This window comes from Epinephelus moara, chromosome 3, assembly GCF_006386435.1.
Source record: "Epinephelus moara isolate mb chromosome 3, YSFRI_EMoa_1.0, whole genome shotgun sequence".
NCBI classification, from domain to species: Eukaryota; Metazoa; Chordata; class Actinopteri; order Perciformes; family Serranidae; genus Epinephelus; species Epinephelus moara.
The window spans coordinates 20,234,734-20,259,698 of NC_065508.1; the positions used below are offsets into that span (position 1 = coordinate 20,234,734).

At 41.0% G+C, this 24,965-nt stretch overlaps 1 protein-coding gene across 2 annotated transcripts; it reads right to left on the reverse strand.

The window, feature by feature from the left end:
• Window positions 1-280: 280 nt before the first annotated feature.
• Window positions 281-24,632, reverse strand: akap10 (A kinase (PRKA) anchor protein 10). Of its 2 annotated transcripts, none has more exons than XM_050040877.1 (15): window positions 24,410-24,632; window positions 19,530-19,577; window positions 17,672-17,857; window positions 13,880-14,371; window positions 11,841-11,939; window positions 11,658-11,742; window positions 11,360-11,483; window positions 10,082-10,218; window positions 7,564-7,708; window positions 6,984-7,151; window positions 4,394-4,503; window positions 3,855-3,934; window positions 3,297-3,349; window positions 1,523-1,615; window positions 281-1,429 (listed from the first exon to the last, which is right to left on the reverse strand). In XM_050040877.1, the coding sequence occupies exons 1-15, from the start codon at window positions 24,429-24,431 to the stop codon at window positions 1,424-1,426; spliced, it is 1,848 nt and encodes a 615-aa protein (XP_049896834.1). In that variant the 5' UTR covers window positions 24,432-24,632; the 3' UTR covers window positions 281-1,423. The 2 variants fall into 2 exon arrangements, with proteins under 2 accessions (XP_049896834.1, XP_049896833.1); XM_050040876.1 differs by having other exon boundaries at window positions 3,855-3,937.
• Between the last annotated feature and the right edge of the window lie 333 nt (window positions 24,633-24,965).

Consider the following 24,965-nt stretch of genomic DNA (forward strand, 5'->3'; position numbering starts at 1 on the left):
AGGGAAGCCTTACTGAAAAAGCAGACATACTTATTATGTCAGAAATAATGCTCTCTGTCATCAATGTTCCTTTTTGTTCAGTTTTACCCTGACATAGCAATACAGCCAACACTGCCCCCACCTGGTCAGAGGAGATAATACTAAGCTGTTTGCAGTAGGCTTGTCACTTTTCCCACATGATAACAATTTGCCTGTAAACATAAGACTGTGTGAAAGTAACCCCAGGCGGCACCTGCCACCATCACTAAAATATATCAAAGAAAAAAATAAAAGACAGACAAACATTTCATAATATATGTATTTAAATCAAACACAATTTAAATATATTATAGATTAAGTACACATACATGTCAGAAAACATTAGTGGTACATAGTACCAAGAGTCTTTTCTGGTTCTTTTCCACATCTTGGTAAGGCTCTAAAGAAATAAAAAAAAAGGGGGAGTTTAATTCACTGAGCACACTTTCCAGTTGAACAGTCCGGTCACCACTGACGTTTCAGTGATGCATAAAAAAAAAAAAAAAACAGCGATCACCATAAAAAAGGACTAACATTAATATATGGGGTAAACCAGAAATCTACATATATATATTTATATATATAGAACATTTAGGACATGGAGTTTGGAGTTTTCCAACACAAATGGAGCACTTAAGTTCAATAAGGGAGTATTTCTTCTTCTACGCTCTGTAAAGGTGCCAGGAGGTTCGTATAGGAGGTTCAGCCAGGATCATCGGCTTTTCTTCTGTTTCATTGTCATTTCAGTTCCAAAACGCTCTACAGTACGTAAAACAGCAGACAACACTACTCCGGGCAGGCTGAGGGAAGCGTATGCAAAAAAACTGTACAACGCTAATGCTCATCTGCTTAACGTGGCTGACCTTTGAGGGAGAGTTTAACCTAAAAACAAGGAATGGTTATAAAAGGTGTGGGGAGGCGTGTCATGAAGGAGTGCAGGTAATTCAGTCTTTGTAACGTCCTCCATAGGTCCCAGATAACAGACGTTTTTCAGATATGGCTACAGCAACACAGCGACGGCCCCGACTGACATGCTGCTTCTTCTTCGTGCCGGCTTTCTTCAAGTTGTACGTTTCCATTTCTTCGGGAGTGACGTCCTCCAGTATGATGTAAGCACTTGGATGTGCTTTACCTTTGGCGACGACTACACGTGTACCTTTATAGTGTTATGATGGAGTTGGAAGATTGGAACAATGATGTAACTTCAACTTTTCCATTAGCCCATGCGTGGACAATCACTCACCCGCGCTCACAGCCACACACACACACACACACACGCACAGACACATGGGGAGGTGATAAAATGCCTTGTTCGTTCTCATTGTAGGGCGAACCCTGTGTACAGTATGTCACTGGCTTGACCAGCGTCTGCAGGGAGTGACAGTCCTTTGGTTCCTCAGTGGGGTCATAACTGCAGACAGACAAAAGAAAACACTTAGAGAAGAACTGCGGTCATTCAGCACGTCACCGCACAGTAAGGAGACAACCGAGAGAGGCTCCGTACCTTGGTGGATTTGCCGGGGCTGTCGTGGTTTGACTGGTGGACAACGTCATTGACAATCATCTTGGCGATCTGCCATGCCATCTCCTCCTGGGCCTTGATGGCAAGAGTTAGAACAAGAACAAATAACTTCAACCACAGACTTTTAAAGACATTCTCATAAGCAGATACAAGAGGTTTTAAGTTGTTATGAAACAGTCTCTTTTTAAAACTGATTCCTCTATATCGGTGCGTCGCAATCCAAGAGTGGGTGACAGGTGAATGGATCGCAGGTGACTTACAAATGTGTCAAGTTTGTAAAAAAAACGCACTTTATTTTGAAGTACAGTGACTTTCTGGCACAGAGCTTTTACTTTAAAGTGCCATTTCCTGCTGTAGAGTGAGTAACTAACGGACAGCTACTTAACAGAGACAGCAAAGTAGCTTGACGACATGTCGGTGACACTGAATATATCAAACTGCATGGACCTTGAAGTAATGACTAAGGACACATCTGGACCCTGTGGCTGGACCAGTTGGGAACCACTGTTCTATATGACCTACACAAGCAAATAAGACAATCTGAGCAAAGATTGGCTATTTCTTTATAGTAATTATCAATGCCTTCGTCCAGGTCTGATTCCCCACCAAATCAGACAAAACGATTTACAGCACACAGATCTAAAAACCCTGTGTTTACATTTTCCCTGGCAAAGTTTGGCAGTGAGTCTTACATTAGTCAGTTAAAGGACGCAGGAGGGGATTCTTCTTTAGAGAATTTTATTTTTCAGGTAATATTTTGTGTTTATGGCTGATACTGGGGCACGATCAGCACAGAGGAGCTCGAAATCCACAATACCAACCTGAAAATGAGGAAAATCTGAAACAACTGCACAAGAGTCTATGGGGCACAGCGATATAGTCGTCGAAACCTGTGAAAGAGCTAACCGATGCAACGCTATGATTGGCCAGTCTGGATTCAAGGGCGGGTCTTAGCGACAGGTCAACTGGCCCCTTTCCTCCTAGACAGGTATGTAAATATGTCTATTTTATTTATCAAATACATTGCAAGACGTTGTTTTACATCAATAACCAGGTTGATGTTGGTGGCTAAAACAAAGCTAGCTATCATTCTGGCTAACGTTTGTTGAATGTAGCCGCATTTGTAAAGCAAAGCAAACATCACAAAGGTTTCTGTGATTGTGAGCATGATGACCAACATGCATGAAGGATACGATACGATATGATACAATGTGATACGAAACGATGCAGTATGATACGATACGATGCAATACGATATGATACAATACGATACGATAACGATACGATAACGATACGATAACGATACGATGTGATACGACACGATATGGTACGATACGATGGGCAGGCTTTTCTCGAACGTTACAAGACTTGGGCGCAGTGCCTAAGCCTTTTTTCACAGCACCTGAGCCACATGAAATGACGTTTTTTTCACATTCCTATTCCATTGTCTGTATATGATTAAGAATTAAAATGTCATTGCTCTTTGAAAGTGTGTAACTGCATTATTACACTATTGCATAATTATTACATTAGTGAAATAAAATGGTCTTAAAATGACAACAATACAGCTTATCGCCAAGTATTTCTGGGGAAATATATCGTCCACCAAAAGTAGTGATCATGACAGGCTACTTGTAGTTGCTTTAATAAATCATACATCACGGGCCGACGTCACACAGAGAATGTTCATACATGCCACTGAGAGCCTTGCTATGTGCCCCAGATCACTGAATATTTTACCATCTTGTGGCCTCACCTCATCGGAGTTGCCCTGGACCCATTTCTTCATGGCTTGAGAAAACATGGAACCTAAGTGAGAGGAGAGGGAAGTCTGAGTGAGACGAAGACACTGCATTAAAGTAAAAAGCACATTCGCTGCAGTATCTTAATCTGAACTCAAACTGCTGCGCACTGCGGGCTAATTAGATTTCCTCAAGGTGAGTTAATCCTGACACTTAAGGTTTGCGCTGCTTTATTAGACTGCTTTATATTTGGATTATTCTGGAGCCTCATTGTGTGGCCCTCAAGGTTAAGCACTCTTCAACATAATATATAAACATTTTGCATGTTGTTGGATGTTAAGAGTAGTGGCTGTTTTGCTTTTCAAGGGGAATGTTCTTAAATATTTCAACGGGCTATGAGCTGTAAGGAGAATGGGAGCAGCCACTAGATGAGGTTTATATTCATGGGTGCAGAGTAGATGTTTTTCACTGCAAGGGGGAGTGAGATAAACTATGACAGAGTGAGGGCAAAGACTCAAAGAATATAACGAGGCAGAGAGAGGCGAACAGGTAGAAGGGAGTGAGAATCATGCCTTTGGATTTCTTCACGTCCGGCTCCGGCTCTGCCTCCCTGATAAACTGGCCCATCTCGTTCACCTTCCCGAACGTCATCCTTCTGAGCGGACGGAGCAGAGGAGACGGATGAAGACAGCACACAGAGCAAATGGGACAAAACTGAGCCTCAGGCACACACATTCAAACACCGCTGTGTGTTTGTATCCACTCAATAACTGCAATTTCAATGTGTGTGGGGGAAAACTAATCTGACAGACTACAGATTTGTCTTTCAATAAGATCATTCTCTTGAGTTAAGTTTGTACAGGATTTTACAAAACAGGCTCATAAAACACTTGAAGAGGGAGTCAATAAAAACAGTTAGAACCATTAAAGCCAAACAGCCATGTGGGCAATCAAAGGAGCATAAAAGAAAAGAAACATAAAACACAGCACGGGAAATTCCCATAAGACAAATAACAGCAAATAATTAAAACGGACATTTAAAGAAATCATTTTAAATACAGAATTAGCCAGATTAATTAATTATCTGATACACCTGACATGCATAACTCACCCAGCGTATGGCCGCTGGTACAAGGACTCAGGGTCCAGGCTGGCCACGTCCACCGTGATCGCCTCGTCAAAGTTTTTCAGGATCTTGATCACTGCCCTCTTGGCACCTTGCTGTAGTGTGAAGATGACATGATTTTCTTTTCAGAACAAAGCAACAATTGATTCCTTTTGCAGAAATCTTTGAATATATTCTAAAATATTTTACTGCTACTATTAATTAACTTAAAGGGTCGTTCATCCCTAGTCAGAAATACATATTTTTCCTCTTACCTATGATGCTGTTCATCAGTCTAGCTTGTTTTGGTGTGAGTAGCCGAGTGTTGGAGATATCGGTCATAGAGATGTCTGCCTTCTCTCCAGTATAATCAAACTAGATGGCACTCAGCTTGTGGCTCTCGAAGTGTCAAAAAAATATATTCGAAAAAGTCAACAGCATTGTCTCTTCCCAGAAATCATGATCAGTTAGTCAAGATAATCCACAGACCTTGTTGTGAGCAGTGTCATGTAGGAACTATTTTCTTTCCACTGAACAACACCCACCAACCATATCACCTCACAGAAGGAAGTGTGCATCTACTCATGGACGAGAGGCTCCTGCTCGTGACAGTGCAAGATGAAAAAATTAATGGCGTCCTCCTCAGCTGATCTGTAACACTAGCTAGCTTAAGCCTAGTTCCCATTACACAATTTTCACCCTGATTTTGCGTCGCGGAGACTATCGTAATCTTTTGAGTGTTCATACCTGCCGACGTGTGCTTCTGTCATTGGGAGTCTCGCCAACTGCGTTATGACCTGTGTGCACACTACAAGATTTCTTCACCGAGCCTCGCCGACAGAGCCCCAGATAACACGGTGACGTTACCAAACTTGGAGATGACACATCGTAAAGGCATAGATATTCTTCCCAGTGTTGAATCAGGCCTGGGTACAAACACAACGTGCTCCCCATGATCCTATGGATGCCGCCATTGTTGTTGTTGCTTGTTGGCTTGTCAGTGTTGCCAGATCTTGGGAGAGAAACAAGCAACCAGGGCTATGGAAACAAGCCCAAAAGAAGTGACTATCATGCGTTTAAATAACTTATGAGACGGATATAATAGAGAAAGGTGACGTTTAGAGAACAAGCTCAAATAAGCAACTCCACTTTAGAAACAAGCCCAAACATCGTGGCTAATAAGGAGACCTGGCAAGTGGCAACCCTGCGGATTGTCCTCTTCACATTTCTTCTGTCATCCTGCATGCTGACGTGGGACATATCCCACCTCTCACTGGCTGATGCTCTTTGTCAGTCCACACTTCTCCAGTTTTCTAGCATGTCAGATATCCAGTCCCAGTCACAGACGAGGGGTGACTTGCTCGTAGGCTTGTTCACACATGAGGACTCGTCGTGGCAGACTATCTGCCAACTCACCTCTGACCCAAGGTGGCTCTCAAGATCCTCTGCAACGTCAAAATCGCAGTGAAAATAATATGAACTGGGCTTTAGTGATGCTCCTACATGAAACTGCTCAGAACAATGTCTGTGGATTATCTTGAGTAACCAGGTCATGATTCTTGAAAGAGAGATTTCTTGAAAGAGACATTGCCGTTGAGTTTTTCAAATGTATTTTTTTGGCGCTTTGAGCACCACAAGCTGAGTGCCATGTAGTTTAATTATACCGGAGAGAAGGCAGACATCTCCACAGCTGATATTTCCAACACGCAACAACTCACACCAAAACAAGCTAGACTGATAAACAGCTACGGGTAAGAGGAATAAATGTGTATTTGGGGTGAACTGTCCCTTTGATGCGTTAAACACTGAACAATCATTATGTAGACTCTGTAATAGGGAAAAAGACCAGTTGCATTTGTGGACGAATATCAAAAAATGGCAAAGGCCACTCAACATTTAAACTAACACCTTCAAACATGAAGTTAGGGCTTTTGGGATGACAACTGTCCCCAGATAATAAATACATTTATTCTGTTAGGAAGTCAAGAACTAATCTAAATCTAAGTTTTATTTATTTTATTCTTTGTTTTATCTATTTAAAACTTTAAAAATGCTTTACCTGACATATGTATATTTCAGTTTCTAAAGGTATTGGTATTGTCAATCTTATTATTTTATTTTATGAAGAGATCTATGCGTTTTATGTACTGTTTTTTGCCGCAAGATTCAAGATCATGATTAACGTTATTGTCCCACAGAGTGGGAAACTGGTCTTGTGCCCTACACCCATACTGCAGCCATAGAAATACAAATTGTAACAGAGTATGTAGCAAAATCAACATTATACCCAATGTAGCAATAACATAAGAACAAAAAGATAAATAAATAACATCATACGTTAAAAATAACTCTAACGAGGAGCTTAAAATCTCCAGTTGATGAGTGTGTTCTGTGTATTATATCCCTGTATTAAATGAAATTCAGGAAACTTTTTTTGTCTGTAAAGACGACTAAACAACAGGAATGACCGCAACCTTTTGGCATTAACAAAAATATCTTCCTTATTCATGTAATGAGGCGGAATAGGTCTAAATGTCAGCAGACAGAGGAACATCCCCACAGGGGAAGAAGATGCGGGTTAAAGTTGGGGGGTCACCTGAGTCTGAGAACCCTCGCTGGCATTTGAACTTGAACGGTCGCTGTCCGCCGGCCCGCCGTGACCTGGAGCGCTGACATTCACAAACTCGTCTGCCCGCACCGAGTTGATGAGGTCACTCAGGTATTTGTAGTAAAGGTTGCTAGACAGGAAGCCTGGCATGTAGACCTGAACAAATGCAACACAACACTGACTCTGTTAGAGAGTAATGAGCTCCGTGATATATTTCTGGGCACAAGTCACAGAGGTTTGTTACTGACCTTTATGTGCTAACAACAGTGTTCAGCTTTCATTTCATTAACTTACGGCAGGTGCATTCGTCAGTGGCATAATAGGGCAATTTGTCAGTGACTTCCAACACAAAACCTTTCGGAGGATCCCATTAAATTCAAGAAAACAGTTCAAGCAGATGATAATAGAAAATATCTAATTAAATGTTTTAAAGGGCACTGTAAATTAACTAAAGGCTTTGTCTTACATAACAGAACATTCCCTATTTCCCTACACAGTAAAACAAAACAAGAGAAGAGCTGTATTAAAAATGCTGAGGCCTTGGTGTGTGGTTATTGGAGAATCAGACCTTCTCCATGGTGGTCCAGGCCTGTCTGAGTGGAGTGGTGAAACAGTCAGGGAGCGGCCCCCCCTCTCGGCAGATATTCGACTCTATCTCCATCCGCACAGAGTCGCCAAAGCCCAGAGGGTTGGTAGCCTGGAGTGAGAAATACCTGGAGAGAAAATAGAGCAATGAATGACTGAGTTCAGATGAGGGCAAGATTTCAATCAATACCCAAAATGCAACACAATTCAGGGAAAATCTCAGAACTTCAAAGAGAAAATGTTTTCTTTAAATAAGGGTGTGAGTGGTGCCACACCCTGGTAAGCAGGACTAGATGCAAATGCAATGCAACATTAGTGTACTGCAAAAGTCAGCAGCAAAACATAACCACCTAAAAAAAAAAAATCAATCTCAGTTTAAGTGTACGCTATATTTAGAATATAATATATAAAATTTTACTGCTTGACCTTGCCGTCAGACAGCCCTCTCTGACGGGGAGCTGCTACCTATGCTCTCTTCACAGCCACCAGACTCCATTGACAAAAACAGTCATTTTAGCCTAGAGAACATGGTGGTCTACCGCTGCCTCAATCAATCTGTTTGTGTTATTGTGTGACTTTGGTGTTTTGGAGCACTGGTTCCCTACCTGGGGGTCCTAACCCCCACTCGGTGTCAATAAAGCTTCACAAGGCGTTGCGAGGCGTTCTTGATTTTAAGCTTTGAAAGAAGACTCTTTTTAAAAATATACAATAGGCATGTATCAGCATTTCACTCATTTCTGTGACAGAAATTGTCATTTTAAAAAACTCATTTAAGATATAATCTCATAGGATAAGGGAAAAGTTAAAACAACCAAAGAGTTAATAGAACAATGGCCAAGCGTCAGGGAGAAGAAAACACTGAATTTGTTAGAGGAAAAAAAAAAAAAAGCCTTTTAAGTATGTATAATTGTTAGAAATGAAAGAAAACAATAGACAATTGTCCAAAAAGTCCCTAATAATATCTGAAAAAAAAAAAAAAAAATCCATCCAAATTGCTCGTTTTACACAAACTTCCTGCAGTTACCGCATTCACTGATTGGGTTAATTGTACAGCTTATCAGTTGTCGTGTACTATTATTGTTATACACTGAATGTAATATTAAAGGGCCAGTTCAGACTCAACAAAGTCACACATTAACACAAACAAACTCACCAATCAAGGCAGCGGTAGTCCAGCAACTTTCCTGTTGTGCAAGCTAAAATTACTGTTTTTGTCAAAGGAGTCTGGTGGTTTTAAACAGAGCATAGATGATGGCTTCAGGTCCGCGTCAGAAAGGGCTGTCTGATAGCAAGGCAAAGCGGTGAAAATATTTTAAATATAGCCTAGACTCCGCCTTTCGCTCTCACATTCTGTGGCTGAGACCCTGATCCATGCCTTCATCACATCCCGGCTGGATTATTGCAATGGAGTCCCGTTCGGGGTCCCCAATAAAGCCCTCGACAGGCTCCAGTATGTGCAAAGCTCAGCTGCCAGGGTGCTTACCCGCACTAAGCCTTGGCAGCACATCACCCCCACCCTCATTCACCTGCACTGGCTTCCGGTTAAGCTCCGCATAACCTACAAACTTCTTCTGCTTGCCTACAAATCGCTCCACAACCTCGCTCCACCGTACCTATCGGACCTTCTCCTCCACCAGCATACCCCATCTCGGAACCTGAGGTCCTCTGACTCAGGCTTCCTCTCCATCCCCAGCACCAATAGGCGGACCTTTGGGGATAGAGCCTTCAGTGTGGCGGCCCCCACCCTCTGGAACACTCTCCCTACGGAGATTTGCCATGCTCCATCTCTGGACACTTTCAAGTCTGCGCTAAAAAGACACTTATTGACATAGGCCTTTGGCAGCTAGCCTGTTTATCTTGCTCTGTCTTGTTTTGTTTGTTTGTTTGTTTGTTTGTTTGGTTGTTGAGTGTCCTTGGGTCTCCTGGAAGGCGCTATATAAATAAAAGCTATTATTATCATTATTACTTAAACTGATACGAATTGTTTCAGGTGGCTAAAATACAGTATGTTTTGTCGCTGCTCCCGCCCACGGCAGTACAGTGTTTAACTTCCATGGTTGCACTCTGGCCTGCTTCTCCACACTGGGTGCGTGCCGACCACCATCTACTTTAGAGTAACACACTGACTATGGATAACTACCTCGTATAACCCCACTTCAAAAAAAATCTGAATCCTGTGCCTTTAATGGATTAGCTTAAACACTGAAATTAATTACTAAGCACACAAAAGAACACTGGTAATGTTAGGAAACAGGGCCAGTGGAAGTAGTAAGGAGCAACCTTTTCACAGAGGAAAAATAACACAAAACCTTATTACCTTAAGTAACTCAAAGAAAATGGTGTCTGATACACATTACGTCGTCTCACTTATTTATTCTGACACCAAACAGAAGCACAGATTTTAACATAATGGCAACTTCCGAGTATCAAGTAAAACCCATTCTTTAAAAATAAATAACCAGAGCGCAACAGGACCGCAGAGAAGCTGAGGGAGGACCTACTTGTCGTAGAGGATCATGGCATCATTTTGAGCCTCCTGCCCGTCATACTGGCCCTTTTTAGCTGCGAGCTGGTTCTGGAAGTTGTCTGCCGCCAGCCAGAACTGCAGTACATTCATCGCCTCCTCCTTTTCCATGTACTGCAGGGAAGAAGTGTGTAACAATTCAAGCACAGGTCACTGTGGGTTTTTACAATACCCTTGTTTCAGGATTTACTGTATGTCCCCGCATATTTGCTGACATAAAATATAAATGTTTATAACCTTTGACTTTGTGTTTTGGGGTTCTGGTGCGAATTGTCAGTTGCATCAAACCAATAGTTGGGGAGATTGCACAGGGAGCATCCAAAGGGCTTTTTGTGTGTAGTTATGTTTACTGTGTCCTCAGTTTATTTCTGCTGTGACAATAGAAATTCCCTCTAGAATACGTCAGTAAACAAACTAACAGGAAGAGTTTTGTGGTCGTGGCAAAAGAGGACAGGGGTATAATGAGGAGTAAAGAAGAGGCACAGTTTGCGAATGGAGGACATAAGCTGCCAAAATTAAAATAAATGACTCGATAAATATCATCTATTTGATCTGATCATTCGTGTTTTGAGAGAGGGGCATGGAAAATGTATTAAGAGTTGTTTTAACTGTGACTTTGATGGCTGTGCATGAACATGAGCAGAACAAATTAAAAAAACAATAATAATATGCCATTAAATGTACCTAAGAAGTTTTAAAAAATTATTTAATTGATTAAATTAACATAAATTGATATTTCTGTTTAAATTTGCTGCTTTATCAATTTACTTTTGTATTAATTCCCCTCATTATTTACTTTTTATTTAATTTTCTCTTTTATTTATTTTTAAATTAATTTTTACATTTATTTATTTTTGTATTTAATTTTTAATATCTTAATATTATTTATTTATTAAGAATTAGTGGTTACAAAAAAAAGAATAATGAATTTTTAAAGGTATTTACTTACATTATTTATTTATTTGTTATTTTTCCTTTGCATTTTTTATTTTTAAGTTTAATAATTTATTTTTAAATAAATGTATTTACTTAGGTATTCATTTATTATTTTTCCTTTGTCTTTATGTTAATTTATGTATTTTTTTTATATACATAATCTCCACTTGTGTGTATGGTGTCAACTGTGAACTGCCAAGTGGTTGATCACCATCAGAGGTCTCTGATCGACCAGAAATTGTCATTGACAATGGGGCAAAATGTGTTTGTAATGAGACACCACAAATAAATCATGCTTTGGACCCACTGGCCCGCTCACCTCAGAGAAGTAGAAGAGAGCTGACTCGCAGAATAAGATGTCAGCCAGGAACACGGAGCCACTCGTCAACACTTCGATCTGGTATTTACAGAAATGATGGCTCCGCAGGAATTCGCTAAAGTGCCTGGAAATGAAAGAGCGAGTGGGAGATGAATACAGGCGCTACTGTGGATGTCAAAGTGGTAAAATGAGAGAGGAAAGCGGCTGCACTTTAATCTTAATGTCAAAACATGGCGACGGGGGAAACGTTGCTGTGTGAGTACTAACTCCTCCAGAAAATGAATAGATAAAGACTCACTGTTGCTCCAAGATGGTGAAGACTACCGACTGTGCAATGACAAAGCAGTTTGGATCCACCATGCCATCCTCTCCACATATCTTAGCTGCACAGAGGAAAGACAGAAATATTATTCAACATGGGTGACTGAAGTCAGAGGAAATAAAATAGGGTGTCTTATTTAAAAACACATCTGTATCTTACCAACTATATCGTTTCTGATCTGCTCTGTGATGGGGATGGGCCTCACAGCGTCTGGAGAGATGAATTTGGTGAAGATGGTGACTGCATCTTTCTCTATACCTGAAAAACACAGACACAAACAGCTGATCATCCAGTGATGCTACAACATACACAGCAGTGTTTCCCACAGGATTACAATTTATGTGTGATGGTAGCTGATGACAAAAACTACCCTGTTTTATCATTCTGTGTCACCTCTATAAATTCTGTTTTTTTTGCGGGTCCATCATGATCCGTCAGATCAGATCAATGGGTGAGAGGAGCAGCTGCTGCGAGTGAATGCAATCTTCTACACACGTATGGTTAAGTTTCACTTTTACTGCACCTGCTGTTCTGTCACGCCATCAGCACCCGCAGTACGCTCTGCACTCACATAGTGCATGAATAACCGAAGAATATAAATATTTTTATAGCGCTCCTAATGAACAGTCAAGCTTAAAAAATAGAAAATTAATCCGTGGCAGCAGATGTTGTTATTGTGGCAGGCTGCCACATATACATGAATGTGTAGGGAAACCCTGCATTGGAGTGATGTTTTTGTGTAGCTATGACTGCCAATGGATGCACAGAGAGGGAATTTCATACTGAAAAAGACAATATGAACCTGATTTGTTGAACTTTAAATAAAAAAAAAGTGGACTCTGGATTTTGTCTCCCATCATTTACATTGAACTCCCCCGATGAAGGGACCTCTCTGAGGCCATTATGGACACCAGGAACAATTACAACAACTGACAACCTCATTTAATGTACATATGGGCATGTCAGTACTGTTTTAAGATAAACTTGAAAAATATGAAGCTATCCTTTAAAGCTGCAAAAGACAGCTCTGAATCACAAAGTCGGGCTGCAGCAGAAAAACAGAGGCATCCTACACTGGTGAGAAATATATTGAATATTGAGGGAGAAATTATTATAATAATAATTGACAAGGTTCATTTACACAACAGGTTTTCATCCACTATTTTTATGCGGAATTTAAAAGTCTGGTGCATCAAGACAAACAGTTGCTGGTGCTAATTCTCCACTCCGACACCTTTAAACTGTTGTAAAAAATGAGGTTGCCACAAGATGGTGGTCAAGAGTGCCAGTCAAACCTCAAACGGTGGAAAGCAGCACAACAGAAATATGGAATTTATGTTTGTTTTATGTATTAATTTGAATAAGGTTTAAGTCTTCTTGTCACTCCACACAGGTCGGATGTGGACATCTCTTCAGTGGATGCCTGAGTGATGTTTAAGTCACATGCTTCATGTACATCATGATTAGTTGTGTTACCATGTGCCAGCTCAATGAAGGGACACAGAATGGATTGAAGTTGCTGACAGCATCATGAATTGGACATCACCTGCAACTATTTCCCCATCCCAAGGTCTGATTCACAAAAGATATTGCGCTGATATTACAGATACTACAGCACAAACTGCCATAAAGTCTTACAGCTAAAACAGTAGTTTTGTGTCTGATTGCAATTATCCATGTGGCAAAGTGTAAATGTTGCCTTTGTGCCAAGAACACAAGCAGAACATTGGCATGGAGTAGAAGAAAAGTTAAATCTTTAGACCTGAGCTACAGGTCCTCACCGAAGAAATGCAGAAGCATTAATCAAAACTTCAGACAAGGAACTGAAACATGACAGAGAGAAGCTGTTTTTGGGTCAGTGCTGGGTGTGACATCCCTGACAACTGTGCTTCAGTTAACACCAACTCTGTGAAGATGCTAAAAATTTTACAGTAACTGCATGTGGCTATTAGGGCTGATCTCTGTAATTTGGTTTTGGCAATTTGTATAGAAAGGGGCACACTATCTGTTTGGCAGCACAGTAAGAGTTTTGTGTCACCTTTTGAAGATTCTTTGAGACTTGCACGGTTTCTTTTTGTCTTATTTGTACAAAGCTAGTGGCTGCAAAAGCTGCACAATCTTTGAATTCACCTGAGTATGTAAAAAAAAAAAAAAAAAAAAAAAAAACAAAGAGAGAGGGTTGCTTCAAGGTGACTTACTTTTCATGAGCTTGTCAGAAAGGTCTCGCAGGGTGCTGTTCGACTGTCCCTTGTAGGGAGTCCCTGTCCTCGAGGGTGCCTGCCTGCTGGGTGTTTCTGCTCGAGGGGTGCCGGGTCTCAGGCCTGCGTCTGTGCTGGACGAGTCCCGCTGCTCTGAGTGCACTGTCCGGCGCTCGCTGCTACTGTCCCGGGAGAGAGCGTTGGGTGTGTGTTGGGCGAACTCCGGAAGCTCAGAGCCATCTGCGGAGGCTGGGACGGGCTCGGCCAAAGAGCTGTGTTTGACAGAGTTTAGGCTGTGCGCTCGGACCCGCGACCAGCTGGTGGAGCGGAAACTCTCGGCCTCCAACCAGAAGCGAACCAGGTGGTCGGCGCCCTGTAGTTCCATGAAATGCATGTAGTGGGGTATCGCCACATTGTCTCGGAGGACTTGCTCGACTGTCTTGGAAAGCCGAGAGCGGGTCTCTTGAGGCTGATAGTTCACACTGGAATGACCTGGAACATGGCAGAATACAGAGACTCAATCAAAGGGAAGCATCTGGATGCATTTACGTATCCAAGTCTCACTGAGCACACACATTTTCTCTGATTTGTCTGACTCTTTCATGATTAAGCCACTATAATAAAGGCTTTATAATGGTTCCTTTTCTCATTGTTATATTTTTGGAGTGCCTGTGTATCTTAGTTGGGATTTATGTTTGCAAAGCTGAGCCCATACAAGCTTTATGGAAAAATTTCTGCATTCATATGACAATAAGATTTATCTTGCCTTTAAGCGCACATTAGGTTTTCCACTTTAAAAACAAACTGAGCGGCACACTTCCTTATTATTTACAGGTTTCAACTTTTCATAACAGAAGGAAGACAAAATGTGCAGTATACTGAGGGGAGATGCAACATGAAGCAAAGCATAAAAAGTAGATTGTCTGTGTTCAACTCTCCTATTTCAACTGAAAATGTGGTCCAGACTGAAGGCAGACGTGAGCTGAATTTAAACTCCTGGATATCTGTTTTTGAAGTCTTGTGAATTCCGGGCTCTCTGCCTGTCTGGAGGTGGCCTTAGACTATGCAATTTCACACACGATTTAACCCAGACAAACTTTTCAGAATCACACGACAACAGCATCTGTGTCCATCCTGTCTTGTGGTCCAAGTGGTCAGCAGAAAAACTGTGGCACCCACAGCAACCTTTGATAGACTCCAAACTCCTGTAGAGAAGCCACATCATCTGACTTCACTGTGTCTCAAATAGAGACTGTCTGTTTGAATAACATCCACCATCGTGGGGGAATGAGAGCACAAACACACTCCCAGAAAACAAAATAAATAAGGGAGCGTGTTCATTGAATACAAACCCAACACTTGCTGCTAGATTATGAATCACAGCACATCAGCTGTAGTTAGACTGACGCGTGGGCTCGGGCTTGGTGGTGTTATGTTTGTACTTTGAAAAATGAAATAATGCTTCAAGAGGTGCCTCTTCAGATTCCTTAAGATCACACAGTCGAGCCCACGTTATCACTGAAAGCTGTTGGAATCACAACAACCGGTGCGGCGTCTGTGTCTGCGTCAGATCATCAAAAAGCACCTGCCTCATTTGCATATCTTTTGAGAGTCAGTCAATGGCTGTTACTATGCCCCCTCACTGGTGCCAAACCTGCTCTGTACTCCTTCAACAAGAGAGCGGGGAAATCACATGATCAACTCCTGATAACTCCTCCTACGTCCACTATTGTTTTCTATGTTAGCTCTAAGTTGACCTGCAGTGGCTGCCCACAGGCTGTCATCCACACTAACCCACCTTGCCTCCTTGAATGCTCCACCCTCACTTCCTTCCTTTCTCCTCCTTGTGTTACACCCACAGCCCAGGAGTCAATGGCACCTGGCGTGTTTTACTCTGATTTTGTTGTCCGGACTGCAGCGCAGGTTCCTCCACCTCCGTCTGACTCACCCCAGCTATTCTCTGGCCAACTTGCTCGTACAGTTCCTGATACTGTTGTCGTTCATTATGTCAGCTACACTACCTGTCACCGCCTCGTACCATGGCATGTCGCAGGTCTAATTTTAGAGCACTTGTGATAAAAGGGAGGAGGTGTGTCTTTACAATGTGACCACAGGAGAAGGCCAGCGTTATGCTGACGGGCTCTGGAATGTCTGGGTGCTTGTCAGAACCGACGCAGGCAGTGTTGCGAGTGCATCACACAGGAATAGTGAAGGAATGTCTGACAGTGTGATGCAACAGTCCCATTCAAGCATATTATAGCTGCAGCACAAGTTAAACATGAAGCAAACTTTGCAGTGTTTATGATTCCTGTTAGTTTTTGACTGTCTTCATATTAAAGATAGACAACGCAGGACTGTCAGTTACTGTTTGTAACCAGGCTCACCAGAGAAAGTGAAAGTAAAAGCAGACCCCAGACTCTCCCATTTGGCGCTTCACCTCACTACATTTGCATTTTTCTCTGCACTCTGTCTCTTGGATGCCTGCTGCTAATAGTATAGCACCTGGTGGCCACCTTTTTATAGTCCCAGCATCACCTAAGTGCTGTGGGGGTACATGCTCATGAAGGTCGTAAGCACAGAAAAGGTCTCTACATTCAGAGGGCGGAGTCTCTGCAGATAAATACACCGCCACACACTTATAGTGGATCATAAGTGATGATTGAGAAGGATTACTTCAGTATGAGTCCATACATCCTGCATTGTATATCTTTTATCAATTGTTTTTTAAAGTCTATATGTTGTGCTTTTATATTTGACCGACCCTGCAAACATTCTGCAGTTAACATATAAACATTCTGTGCTCTGTCTTCTTCCCTTTTTCCTGTTGAAATATTTGTTTTCAGTGAATCTGACATGACTCAAGTAATCAGTGGATCATCAAAAATGAATCACCAACTATTTTGATGATTAATCACTGCAGTCACATTTCAAGCAAAACAAAAAAAAACATTCTCTAGTTTCAGCATCTCTTGCTGCTTGATGTTGTCATGTATATTAGTTATACAAATATCTTTGGGTTTTGGAATTGAAAGACGTCAGTTTGGACTCACCTTGGGAATTGTATGGGGTTTTTTCACTATTTTCTTAAGTATTAAGTGAGAAAATAATTAGTAGATTAATCAATACAGATTTTTTTGCAATTTTCCTCCCTCCACTGATGTTATTGTCTTTTTTTCTCTGTATTTTTTCATGCATTTCTTTGTTTTTATTGGATTTTTGACAACTGATTGGCTATTTTTTCTGCTCATTTTGTGTGCTTCTTGTTGTCATTTATTTTTGACATATTTTTCTATATAATGCTAACTTAGTTTTTTTCTTTTGTATAATAAGCCCATGGCCTCTTGACCTCACTTGAAACATTTTTTTATTTGTCGTTATCTGGATTTATGCAGTCTGAAGTGCGTGCAAATAAAATAAAATTACATAAAACCAACCAAATTCAATGAAACACGACTGTATCTATCACTCCCAGCTTGGTTGACAGCTAACAGACTAACATCAGACAGTAATATGTGTAATAAATGTGACCACTGAGGTGTAACAGACCTATATATTGAATTACAATCAGTTCAGAACTACAGAAGTACTTATAGTTCTACTTGAGTCAATATAATTATAAAGTAACAATACTTTTAGTTGAGTACTGTTTTTGTTTACCCACCACTGCATCTAAAACACTAACTCTTTCATTCTGTTTGAGCATATATCTCAGATGTATGTGTTCAAATGTGTGGTTAGTCTTATGTTTTCATGAAAAGCAAAAACACAAGCCCATGAATGCAGGCTCTGTACCCAGATCTCCAAAGTGCGCAGCCTCCATGTGACTCGGCTGTTTCTTGAGGATCGCCGTGCGACCGCGGGCGAAGGAGTCCATGTTGGCAGAGATGGCGTTGATGGCCACATGGCTGGGCCCAGCAGCTTCCTGGATGGCATGGTGGTTCCTCAGTCCTAGTGATGGAGAGTGAGGGCTGGGTGGAGCTGCGAGCGGAGGATGGAGGACAAAAAAAGGCATTAGGCCAAAAAAAAAAAAAAAAAAGTGAGCAGCCTGGATGTATGACATCAGTGTGACTTGTATGAAAAGGTCTTTTTAGTGAAGGTTTTTCAAAGAGCTCACAGTTAGTACACAGACGCCTCGGGGTGTGAGATGAGAGATGTTTGAGAAGACAAACTGCTCAGTGTTTGTTTGCCTGAGAGATGTATGTGTTTCAATTAGTAGCTTGAGGTCAAAATGTCGGTCCTTGTGACAATATGGCCAGCAAAGATTACATATAGTAAACCAGCTACAGCACAGAGCCATTTAAATCACTTCGTTAAAGAGGCTTATCTCAGTTCTAAGAGAACACACATGTAACACCAGCCCTGTCTCCTAGAAATTTTGCCTGTATATTACTAAACTGCATTCATAATAACATCATGGGTGCAACGTAATCACTGTCTGGATTATGATCAAAGACATTTCTTTGAGTTAATGACCTGTTACATTTATGTATATAAAAGGAAATGTGGCACCAAGTTCACATCCAGACTCCTGTCTTCGTGTGAGGCGACAAAAGCCCTTTGGTTAAAGGGATACTTAGACGATTTTCAACCAGCTCATTTGCCAATGAAAATCTGCCAGGTGATGCAAAACTATACACAACATCTGGCAGATTTTTGATGGAGGGCTTGAACTACAGATTGTACTTCCTCATTTTTGTATGCCTGCCACCATGGACACAAAGACTGTAAAAGCGGATCAAAAGAAAACCTCTCTCTCAAACTCAGATCAAACTGTAAAACTAGACAATGCTGATCAACTATGAATTAAGCTTCTGTTACTGTTGCCTAAAATGTTTTCATAGACATATTTTAGTGCACTATTTGGCTGTAATACGAGACTATGTGAACAGGAAGTGGGTGCCATACTGTTTCCTGTATTGTTTAAACGGCTGCTGAAAAGAACAGAGATCATGCAATTACTAACTCTAACCCACAATCGCAAGTATGCACAACAAAAATCGACCAGTTAAACTCCACCTGTAGTAAAGTTAGGTACGATTTCCTCCTGTTAATCTCTTCTCTAGGGGGAGAGTTCAGTCCGCACAGACATCTCTCCTTGGCTTTACCTTCCCTATGCTCCTTCTTACTTTTCTTTCTACCTTTGCTGTGTCCTACTTTTCTGTCCATCTAACCCTTTGGCTCCCACTCGGACCCCCAGATGGCACTATTACCCCCACTCACAGTCTCAAGTATGTGTACGAGCGATTGGAGCATCTCGTCCCAAACTGAACTGAACTTTAAGGTTGGGGAAAGACTGTGATTTCGGTTTAACGCTAATGAAATAAGGCATTCATACAAAAAAATAATTCTGTAGTCACTATGAGTGGATAGCGTACCGTAAGTATCTATTTTTGTGTCTTGCCAGGTCGTTAAATAGGAACATTTCCTCATAATGTTAATGGAACATTTGCTCCGCATTATATTTCCCACAAAAAAATGTATTCACTGTTTTCAATTAGATGCATTTAAATGTCATTTCTAGGAGACAGGGCTGACAATACATCTGAAAGTGTCAACAAATGCATCACAAATAACCACACACCATGCCATTTAAAACAGGCATTATCAATTCAACACTTTCATAACCTCACAGAGTTGATGACGAACTCACCTCTATTGACTTTAGCATCCGTCACTCTCTCAGGTTCTTTGCTTTTGGCTGTGGGGAGAAAGACGAGACCGGGTTTGTAACTGGAGAAGCATTTGATTCACAATACAGGGCGAGACCTGAACACAGTTCGTACATGAGATTCACTGACAGGTGAGGTAAAGGGATGGTGTGGCGTCACCGGAAAGACTGGAACTCACTGTCTAGTTATATAATGACATAATGAGGAAACTGATATACTAGAAAAGCAAACATAAATGAGTGCTGAGCTGCTTCCCTGCTGCTGCGGACAGATGAGGAGATAAATAGGGAAGCTGTTCTGATATGTGAAAGCCCTCTCAGTCCTGCTCATTATATAGTAAGCAGGACTGAGAGGGCTTTCATACTGTACGTCAGCAATCAGAGTGCTTCCTAAGATTAGTGACCTTGGTCTCTCAGTTTCAGTGGGTCCCAGCAGTTTAAAGTCGAGGAGGAGTTGATCGTCTGACAGCGTATACCTGAAGCCCTATAAAGCTGCTGATTGTCATCGTAAATCATTGTCTGATGCAAAACCATTTAATACTGCAAATATTTGATGCCACTCCAAAGCACTGTGGCCGGCTGTCGAATAAAGAAATGAAATATGCTGCCTGCAGTGGATTGAGTGCACAGTGGCAGACATGGTGGCAGCCACTCATCAGAGTGACTCACCATTCATATCTTCAGATTAGGCACTTGCTGCAAAGGGCGGTCAGGATAAGTATCAATTTCAAGCACTGACATTACAAAATGGACTGGGACACTTGGGCGAAACGGTACGGAAGACGCTCTTTCAGCAAGACACTTTGGGACAGAGCTGTTTGTGAACATATGTGTCAGCTAAAAGTGGGCTGGCACTGATGGGCATCTGTCACAGCAGAGAGCCATGACTTTTAAAAAGTCTTAACTCCAGCAACCTACTGCTGAGCTGAACAGACACTGGGTCAAACTAACAGCAGATGTCTTTGTGTTAAAGGTCCAGTGTGTAGGATTTAGGAGGACATATTGGCAGCAATGGAATATCATATAATAAGTATGTTTTCTTCAGTTTGTAATCACCTGAAAATAAGAATCGCTGAATTTTCATTAGCGTAGAATGAGCCGTTTATAACTACACACAGAGCAGGTACTCATCCACAAAGATCCCCATGTTGTACAGCCATGTTTCTACAGTAGCCTAGAATGGACAAACCAAACACTGGCTTTAAACAAGGCCATTTGTTTTTGATCCAGCAACCCTAGCTTGGAGCTGCAATGTGCCAAATAAAGTCAGAGAAACACTGATTTGTAACGTGAAACTGCTTCATTCAGTGTTTTTACCGGTTTCAATCACCAGGTCCGTTTGTTTTGGAGAAAGAGGAGAAAGGGAGACCTCTGTGGATATATCTTCTCCCAGTAAAACCCTTCTGAGCAACCAACACTGAAGGAAATCTAACCAGGAGAAGTTTCAGCTGGCTGCAATCTGCAATCTTCACCATTAGATGCTGCTAAATCTTCTTCAATCTTACACACTGGACCTTTAAGTAAACATTCATAGCACCATAATGAGTTGCTGCATTAGATTCTGCAGTTTAAAAAAACACAAACAGTATGTCAGATGTGTTATCAGCAAAATGGAAATACAGCATTGATGGGCATAGATTATAAACCAGCTCAAACAGAGAGCTTTATGCACCACTAACAAACATGAGCACAACCAGGACTCTCTTCAGACTGTCTCTAAAGGTGCTCTATTGTCAGCACAGTAGTCACAGTGAATGGATGCACTTCTGCTCGAGCTATTGAAAATGCTACAAGGTCAGATGGCAAGACATGCTGAGTGGGACAAACTCACTGAAGGAATGAAGCCGATAAAACGTATAAAAGTCAACAATGATGCCTGAATGCACAAAGTACAACAACCTAACAAAAGATACTGATGAGAGCATTGTATTAAAATCAGTTTCATGAATATATTGCATCACGTGGCTAATTCATATCCAACATTAGTGCTACAATTTCTTTGTGAAACCTTTACAAAAAAAACTTCAGCCATGCCTAAACTGGAAGGAAACACACTTACTTCCTGTCAGCCCAGTGTGTCATCCTGGTTCAGAGCTTTCAAAGTGCACTCTTTCTAATATTTCCTCATTTTGGAGCCCTGCTGCTGCGTCAGCTGCTTTGAGCTCCGCAGCCAATGAGGCAAATCGCCATTCTCACTCTTTAGGATGAACAACTGCTGGTCAGTTAAGACACTGAAGCTACTGTGCTATGGATTCCACGACAAAAACACAAGCAGTCTTATAATCACTGCCTTACCACTCTGTCCTATCACCTTTGTGTAGTTTCTATCAAAGCAATGAGATAATTAAAAAAATGTTAAAGTTGCTAAAGTGATGTGGTCTAATACAACGATCAGGTAATAAAACCCACCTTGATGAACAACACTGTGGGAGCTGTAAGTTGTGGTGTTCAACTGTTTTGCGTTAGAGGTGTTTCTGATAGTTGCCCTACCCTAGTTGACATAAATCATGTGCACAAAATAAAAGATGCACCTGTCAGTATAATTACAGCTTTTAAAATGAAATTGAATCAATGTCTCTAAAACAGTTTCAACAATTGTACCCTTCATGAAGGTGTAAGTTGTTATAGGGCTGATACATTAGACTGCATTAGTTTTAGCTAAGTGTGTAGAGTGTAACAGTGGGACAGCACAAATTACCCATTATGTGTTTTGCATCACGACCAGCTTGCATTTTAGGAGCTCAGGACAGATCACACACAGACATACAAGATACTATCTAGGTAACAATTTCCTATCTCTAAGACACAATATTTATGGCGTGCAAATACCATTCTTTTACCCGTTTATAACCAGCAGGTCCAATTCAATCAGCTACTTCTACTTAATGTTGGATGAAGCTGACCAGTCTTCACGCCAAGATCTTATTACATCAAAACTAGGGATGTATGATATTGGATTTTTTTGCTGATATCTGATAACCAATGTATGACAAAACATTTGTCCAGTAACCGATACCGATCTTGATATACTTTTTTCCCCAAACTAATTCTAGTGATCATCAAGTCACTTCTGTTGTGGAATTAACATCATATTACGCATGCATACTCTTATTGTGACGGCCCACCTGCAGATGCAGATATAAAATACAATACTTTTTAATGTATGTCATATTCATCGACTGTGCAAATTAAGAATAAGCAGCATGTTGGCCAATTCTGATGACGTGCCAATATTATCGTGCATCCGTAATCAAAACATCCTCTACTCCCATTATACATCGTAATTCTAGTTTTTAATGCATCCGTTTTTCAATGTGCATATCATCTGACACTGCCAATATAATTCTACAAGCCACATATATAGACAGAATATAGACATGTATATGTTTACATACTGTACATAATCATCCAGATAATGAGAAAATCATCTTACAATATTTGACCAAATACTTCGATATTAATATTGTGACAATATTGGCTTTCAAATTATTCAGACAAAGAGATTTTTGATAAGGATAATCAGTAATGTGGATAAAGGCTAATAAGTAAGTGGAAAAGTAACAGAAAATTCTGGTCCATCGCACAATAACCTATAAGTACCATCAGGTCTTTATAATTTCCATTTTTTGTTTGTATAGAATGACAAATACATTCTGTTGACGTTTATCCTTTAACAAAACAGCAATATCTTAAGAAAAATAAGTGCAATTTCAAAGGTATGTCTCTGTTTTCCCTCAGTCAGTCAGTCAGTCAGTCTACTTCTCACTGTCATTACACGTGCATTTAATGACACATTCCCTGATACAGATTCTTTTGAACTGAAGCTGCTGATTGTCAATATTTTGCACAATGTTCAGGGTGGACGAGCCTCTGAAGCAGAATTTTACCTGAAGTCGGCAAATATTTTAAGTTGCTCCTGAAACCTGGCACCTCTTAGTCTAGTCATCTAGTGGGCCAGATTGGATCCTTTGGCGGGACGGTTCTGGCCCACAGGCTGTATGTTTGACACCCCTGATCTGAGACAATATCCATGATACAGATATTATATCGATATAGTGTTGATAGATTGCCCAGCCCTGGTAAATTGGTGTTTTATTTTATTCAACTGTTGATCATTGGTGCTTTTTATATAATATATCTATTTAATAAATAAATACACACCTGTTTTTTTATCACATATTAATACACATAATAGTCCTGTCTATTCTTTACCTTTATGTCAAGATGTGTTACAGTATATTCAAAGTAATGCAAAAAACATAATCAGATTCCATTTATGTGTACACATACTTGGCCGATAAAGGTGATTCTGATTCAGAAGAATGCAAACTAACGCTACACACATTTTCTAAGACAATCACAGCTCTGATTCAGGCACAAAGGGCTATCATTAAACTTTCCTTCTCATATTTCCTGCTGGTTAAAGCTGTATGACAATGTCCTGATGAAGCTAGCTTAGCTGCCCTAGCTCAGCTCGACACTTGCTCTGAAGTGATGGCTGTCAGTGCTAATGGCGCTCGTTGGTAGTTTTAAACATTTAAAAGCACTGTATTATGAATATATAATCATAACTATGTGTGTAAGTGGTGTGTCGTAGTGCTAACAGGTCTCTGCGGTGGATTAATATGAGGCTAAGTAAGGCAGGGAGGATAGAGAGGCCACCGCTAAGCTAACCGTGTCACTGCAGTGGGCAGCGGCAGCAGGGAAAAACTCCTCCCCACAAACACCACGGTGTCCCCGGCTAATTTGCTCGCGGTCGCAGTCTCGACCGCGATAGTTACATCTTATCGGGGGCCAACTCTCCCCTCAGCCCGGGCTCTGAGTGCGGCTAGCAGCCGTTGACGTTGCAGGAGCTTCCTCACCTTTTCTCTTGAAAAACGACATGACGGGTTTGACTCTCTGAAGGTTTCCTCAGCTCACTGACACCATCCCGTGGGTTGGCGGGTCCCTTCATTCAAATGCATCGGTCCCGCACACGCCAGAGGTGGAAACGGGTGAGTATCGCAGCCCCGGTGAGCGCTGTCAAATTACAATTTTCCCCAAATCCAGACCCAGCACAGCGGCCATATTGTCAATAAACGTCCGACTTCCGGGCTGGTGCGGCAGCAGCATTGTGGGAAATGATGTGTTACCTGCTGTGGTCAGAAGAGGGCGATGTTTCACCACTAGAGAACTACAATATTTTATTCAACTGATTTTGTTATGTAATATGGTCTCTACTAAAATAAATATATTTAACGTACTTAAGTAATTATTAAATTGGCAATTACATTAATACATAATTAAAAACACTTTATTTTATTCAACACTTTCATTGAGCACTTTGCCATTTTAGTCACTTTATGCATCTTGATGTAGCAATTTTATGTTATTTTATCTTTTTATTTATTTACTATTATTTTATTTATTTTATCTTAT

What these genes read in the sequence shown, in the direction of transcription:
- akap10 (XM_050040876.1), bottom strand. Translation starts at nt 24,431, where the DNA reads ATGTCGTTTTTCAAGAGAAAAG. An exon ending in GGATGCTAAAGTCAATAGAG is followed by an intron (nt 17,858 to 19,529) that starts GTGAGTTCGTCA and finishes CTCCGCTCGCAG; the next exon opens with CTCCACCCAGCCCTCACTCT. An exon ending in CCTGGACCACCATGGAGAAG is followed by an intron (nt 7,152 to 7,563) that starts GTCTGATTCTCC and finishes GCATTTGTTCAG; the next exon opens with GTCTACATGCCAGGCTTCCT.